The sequence below is a fragment of the Danio rerio genome, chromosome 1 (assembly GCF_049306965.1).
Source record: "Danio rerio strain Tuebingen ecotype United States chromosome 1, GRCz12tu, whole genome shotgun sequence".
Taxonomy (NCBI): Eukaryota; Metazoa; Chordata; class Actinopteri; order Cypriniformes; family Danionidae; genus Danio; species Danio rerio.
In genome coordinates this window covers 8,604,172-8,610,000 of record NC_133176.1, presented here as the reverse complement: position 1 = coordinate 8,610,000, position 5,829 = coordinate 8,604,172, and the positions used below count along the sequence as shown (strand labels likewise).

General features: G+C 36.7%; 1 protein-coding gene across 3 annotated transcripts in view; it reads right to left on the bottom strand.

Annotated features, from left to right (window-relative positions):
• Positions 1–641, bottom strand: part of si:ch73-383l1.1 — a 258,616-nt gene extending 257,975 nt beyond the window's left edge. For all 3 annotated transcript variants that reach the window (XM_068220987.2, XM_021475936.3, XM_073949331.1), the window contains exon 1: positions 306–641. Coding sequence is in view for 2 of the 3 variants with exons in the window: in XM_021475936.3 (XP_021331611.1) it covers positions 306–384 (79 nt within the window). In the remaining variant the exon portion in view is untranslated. The remainder of the gene's footprint in view (positions 1–305) is intronic.
• Between the last annotated feature and the right edge of the window lie 5,188 nt (positions 642–5,829).

Sequence of the window (5,829 nt, the reverse complement as noted above, 5' to 3'; positions counted from 1 at the left end):
AACACGATGAAGCGATTACACAACTGATTTGCTAATATCACAAAAATAAACACCAGATGAAATCTGTAAACAAGCAGAGAGATGTGATCTGCTGCATTGAATCTTGAATGATGTGCGATTCAAATACATTCCTCCTCTGGTCTTCTTAAGGACTCGACGGATACACACACTGTGCCTGAAGCAAACACTTCACAATCTTTCAATCTCCGCTCGCTTAAGTGCAGCAAAGTAGTCGATAACAACAGCGCACACCGGACAAGTGCGCAGCTTGCCAAGAGCCTTTACGCACCGGTTTTATCACTCACCTGACTGCCCGCTGCTCCTCTGAAGCACCGCAAACGTGAAGACCAGGCAGAAGAGGAGAAGGAAGCGAACCGGCCACATTTCTGCTTATTTTAAGAAGTTATATCCCCACACATTAGCATGATCAATAGAGAATCCGGGCATTGACAGTCCAGCGTCTGAGTCTCCAGCGCGCGCACTCACTCACGTCTTCGTTTCAGAGCACATCCTTTGTCAATAATCACAGCTGGACTGTTTGGCTTTTTGGGCTGTTAGCTGTTTTTTTTAAGTAATTGTGGTTGATTATCCGGACTGAAGGACTTGTAACCATTTCATTACCTCGATGGATTCGCAACTTCGGTTTGAGCGTAAAGACACGCCCATTTTGTGCGGAGCACCGCCTATCTGATATGGGAATGGTCAAAAGAGGCGTTTTAGCAGACGAGACCACGCCCTCCATATGGCTGTTTAGCATATACACCTGCTATGTCAGGATTTTGAATTTGTCATGACAAAGAGGATGAACAAATATGAGGATCTTCTTGGGAGGTATTCACCTCATTTATTGTGTATATTTATGTTTAATATACTTTTTATGGCTAATCAAACAATCTTACGATGTCTGAATATTATACTTCTACATAAAGACAACAGATTTTGCTCCAAATATTGAGAATCTCTATTGTTTATTGTTATGTGCTGACTCAAGCAAGTAAAAAAATTAAAAATACAAATAAAAGCCGCAGTAGGCAAGGTGACAACAAAAGACAATTGCAAACTATTTATGGAAATATGTTGGAATTATTTATTTATTTATTTATTTATTTATTTATTTATATTTTTTTATCATTTTTTATTAATTCATTATTTATTATTAAATAATTATTATTTATTGAATTTATTTGTTTTATTTATTGATGTACTTATTTATTCATTTATTTTTATTAAAAATAAAAAATAAAAATGTTTTGACAACCAGAAACAAAAAAAATCTAGAAATGACATATACATGAACTAGCTTTATTATTATTATTATTATTATTATAAATATTATTAATATTATTATTATTATTATTATTGGATAGTTCTTATTGTGGATCTCATTGGATATGAATGAAATATAATTAGTGGATATGTTTGTATTATTATTATTATTATTATTATTATTATTATTATTATTATTATTTGTATTTGTATTGATTGTGCATTTCTTTGTTTAGAGACAGATCTATCAGGTAAAAAAAAAAAACTACTTAATAATACTATTAAATTTATTGATTTCCAGATTAAAAAAATAGTAATAATGTCAAAATACATTCCGTAAAATATATATTTTTTTCTTTTTTTAATAAATTGTTCCTCCCTCTGATTGTGTCCTAGATTCCAGTGTGATACAAAGTGATAATATAATTAAGTAAATAAATAAATAAATAAAAATAAAAAATACCATTATCAAGCAAAAAAACTAACAGTTTTTTTTTTACTTATAAATTATTAAAATTATATCAGATTATATAAGGTTTTACCGTGCCCTAGTGTGACCAGGAGGATCAGTCTATTATAATTAGCCACACTGAGCTTAACATTCTAGAGAGTTGAAATCATTTTGATTCTCTCCATATGAGTTGGTTCCAGTATATGATGTGGCACTGATGCATCTGTGTCTTGCTGAACTCTATTAACCTGTTCAGTCCCTAACCACTAGAGGCCCTCACATAACAATCAAGCATGAGCTCTTAATAGTGACTCAGCAGGACCAAACCAGTTCACTCCGAGAGCACTGATCTTCTTCACAGCAGGTCTCTCACACAGTTGAAGCTGAACACACTATATGCTTTACATTCCCTTGTTTTCTTTATACCTTTTTTTATGCTTGTTGGAGCTTATTAGCGGAGTGTAATGTGGTGTTGGTAAGATGAAAGAAACAGAAACAATAAAACAACAGAATTAAACAATAAACAATTAAAATAAAAAATAAAAATTGTTTACTATTATTATAATTTTTATTGATCTCAAAGAAAATGCTGCAATTTTTTACTTACCTAATTACAAATCCAAACTGTTATTACATTTCTAAATGTAATGACACCAATGGATGTATATAACGTTAAAAAATAAATAACAAAAACAATAATCTATATTTTTTAACATATTAAAATATTGTTTATTATGAGGGCATGGCAAGTTTATTTATATAGCACATTTCATACACAATGGTAATTCAAAGTGCTTTACATAAACATAAATACAAGAAACAGAAGAAAAAAAAAACGGAATAAAAAATAATATAAACAAATTAGAAAGGCATGATAGTGTGTTTAAAAATAAGGTAGGCGTAGGTACCCACATATCCAGTTAGCGCTGTCACCTCACTGCAAGAAGGTCGCTGGTTCAAAGTTGGCATTTCTGTGTGAAGTTTTCGTGTTCTCTCCCTCTTGGCGTGGGTTTCCTTCGGGTCCTCCGCTTTCCCCTACAGTCCACAGACATGCGCTACAGGTTAATTGAATAAGCTAAATTGGCTGTATTTGTATGTGTGTGAATGCAAGAAGGTGTGGGTGTTTTCCGGTGCTGGGTTGCGGCAGGAAACGCATGCGCTGCGTATTAACATATGCTGGATAAGTTGGCAGTTCATTCTGCTGTGGGGACCCCTGATTACTAAAGGGAGCAATTCAAAGGAAAACAAATGAATAAATAAATATTAAAAATACTTTAATAGATACAAAATACAGATTAATGTATTGTTTGTTTTTTAGAAAACATGTTTTTTTTCTGTCAAATAAAGTCAGAACATGTTTTATTAAATGAACAAACTAGTAGTTTTCTTTTAAATTAATATTATTTAATTTTAATAAAACAAATTCAAAGGCATACATTTGTTTTTGATGTTGTTTTGTAAGGAATGTGTGAGGTGATTTAAGTGACTTTGAAAGTGGCATGGTTGTTGATACCAGAAGGGCTGGTCTGAGTTTTTCAGAAACTGCTGATCTACTGTGATTTCCACACAAAACCATCTCTAGGGTTTACAGAGAATGGTCAGAAAAAGAGAAAATATCCAGTGAGCGGCTGTTCTGTGGGAACAAATGCCTTGTTGATGCCAGAGGTAAGAGGAGAATGGCCAGACTGGTTCCACCAAATAGAAAGGTAACAGTAACTCAAATAACCAGTCGTTACAACCGAAGTCTGCAGAAGAGCATCTCTGAATGCACAACACATCCAACCTTGAGGCGGATGGGCTACAGCAGCAGCAGAAAAGCATTGCCTGGTCTGACGAGTCTCGATTTCTGCTGTGACATTCATTAGGAAATTCAACACATTTTTTTTTAGTTGCTAATTTATACAAATTTATATGAGTTCAGATGTATGAAAATGCATGATTATTCAAGGAGGTGTGTCACCAAACTCCACCCCTAAACATAACTGTCAACGGGTGATGAGCAAATCATAGACTCTACAAATGAGATAATACAAATTCATATGAATTAGCCACTGAAGAAAAAATTTACAAATCTGCATGAGATAGTTTTGAATAGCTTTAAATTACTTCCACTGACCAATCAGAATCAATTCCAGCCAGCCGTGTAATAATATATATGTTGTTTTGAATTACAACAATATGACAGTATATTGCTGATTTTTTAAAAATGAAAATAAATTGACCTTTGAGGCTGTACAGTGCCTCTGTGGTCAGCACTGTCGCCTAACAGCAAGAAAGATGCTGGTTTGAGTCCTGGCTAGGCCAGTTGGCATTCCTGTGTGGAGTTTGTATGCTCTCCCCGTGTTGGCTGTGGGTTTCCTCCGGGTGCTCCGGATTTCCCCACAGGTAAAAAAACATGTGGTATAGGAAATTTGGATGAACTAAATTGTCCGTAGTCACCAATTGACAAAAGTGTAGGGAAAAAAAAAACCTAGAGAGAAACCAGGCTCAGCAGGGCACAACCATTTTTCCTCTGGCCAAACTTCTTGTGCAGAGCTGCAGTCTAGGTGCCGGAGCCTGGATAATGCTGGATGAATATCGTAGAGAAGCTGCAGGTGCAAGTATGTCACTGGCGGATGTTAAGGCTGGCCCACAGGATCAATGCGAAAACTCGACTGTCACTGGGGTCTTTCAGGAATCAGTCTCATGCTCTCCTTGACCGCCACTACCTCTGCTCAGGATACGGCCTGGTCCAGGATTGCGCCCCATTCACACAGGGCGTCAGCTTCAACGCTTCCTATTCACTTAGAATGAGTGACGTCAGGCACTGCCAAACTGCACTGTGGATCCGTCGGCGCCGCTTCAGAGGCGTTGCTTGCTGCAGAAGTTGAGACTTGATAAATTTTTCAAGCGTCGACGGAAGCGTCAACCAATTAGATCGCTGTATGCAAATACACCAGCTCAGACAGTGGCCTATTGCTGACTAATTTCATTGGCTGACGCTGCTATAACGATTGTGTCAGCCCTTAACTTCAGACACGCCCTCTGTCAAGCGTTGACGCTGAAGCCCGGTGTGAATGGGGCGTTGGCATCATCTCATCATGAGATCAAATCAATGGCACTGCACATGCTGTATGTGTGAATGCTACATTTTACAATACATGTGAGGGTGTATGATGTTTACCAGTACCAGGTTGCGTCTGGAAGGGCATCCCCTGCATAAAACATATGCCGGAATAGTTGGCGGTTCATTCCACTGTGGCGACCCCTGATGTATAAAGGACTAAGCCAAATGAAAATTAATAAATTATTTTTTTAAATACAAAACAGAATATAAATGGTTAGTGTTACAGTAGATGGTTAGTGTGATATTTCTTATTCTGCAGAAAACAGAATAGAGTGTTAGCAATAGAAGGTCAAGTGCTGATGAAAAAGATTAATCTTTAGCCATTTCTTTGGGCATGACTAAAGACTCATCTGACAATAGAAGCAATCAAGATCAACAAAAGAGCAATGATGCAACTCCTATAACAAGTCCCAGGATGGTCGAACGCATTACACAGAACAAGGGTTTTACAGAACAGGAGAATAAAAGAATAAAGAGTGTGTTAGCTTTAGACAATAAAGAGTAAAACACTTCAATAAAAACTGAGCAAACGCACTCATGTCCACTCTCTGAAAACCTAACAGCGGCTCTATGATGAACTGCAGAAGGCCACTGAGGGGTTTTGTGCAGATCAATACGTTTCACTGTTTCTTTTAGGACAGAACAGGGCTTTCACATGAGGAAGAATGGCTTCGGGCCAGTAATTCCTCGCCACTTTCTGCTCTTCAGACTCGGAGGTGAAGGTCAAGAGAAGTCCACATTTACTGGCAGGGTTTATAAAGGCAAACAGATCCTATTGATCGATTTTTGACTCACCCTTGACTTCTTCACCCTTGATTTGTATTCAAAATTCTTTCAAAGCAAACTTTTATGATTAAATCGTGATCAAACACTTTGCTCTCGCAAGACAACAAGTTCAAGCCTTGCTATTTTATACATGCGGTTGGAATTTGAATGCTGATAATCAGTCTTTTATTTTATGCTGGCGGGTTTTGCATATGCACATTCTTAATGCTGGATTCATTTT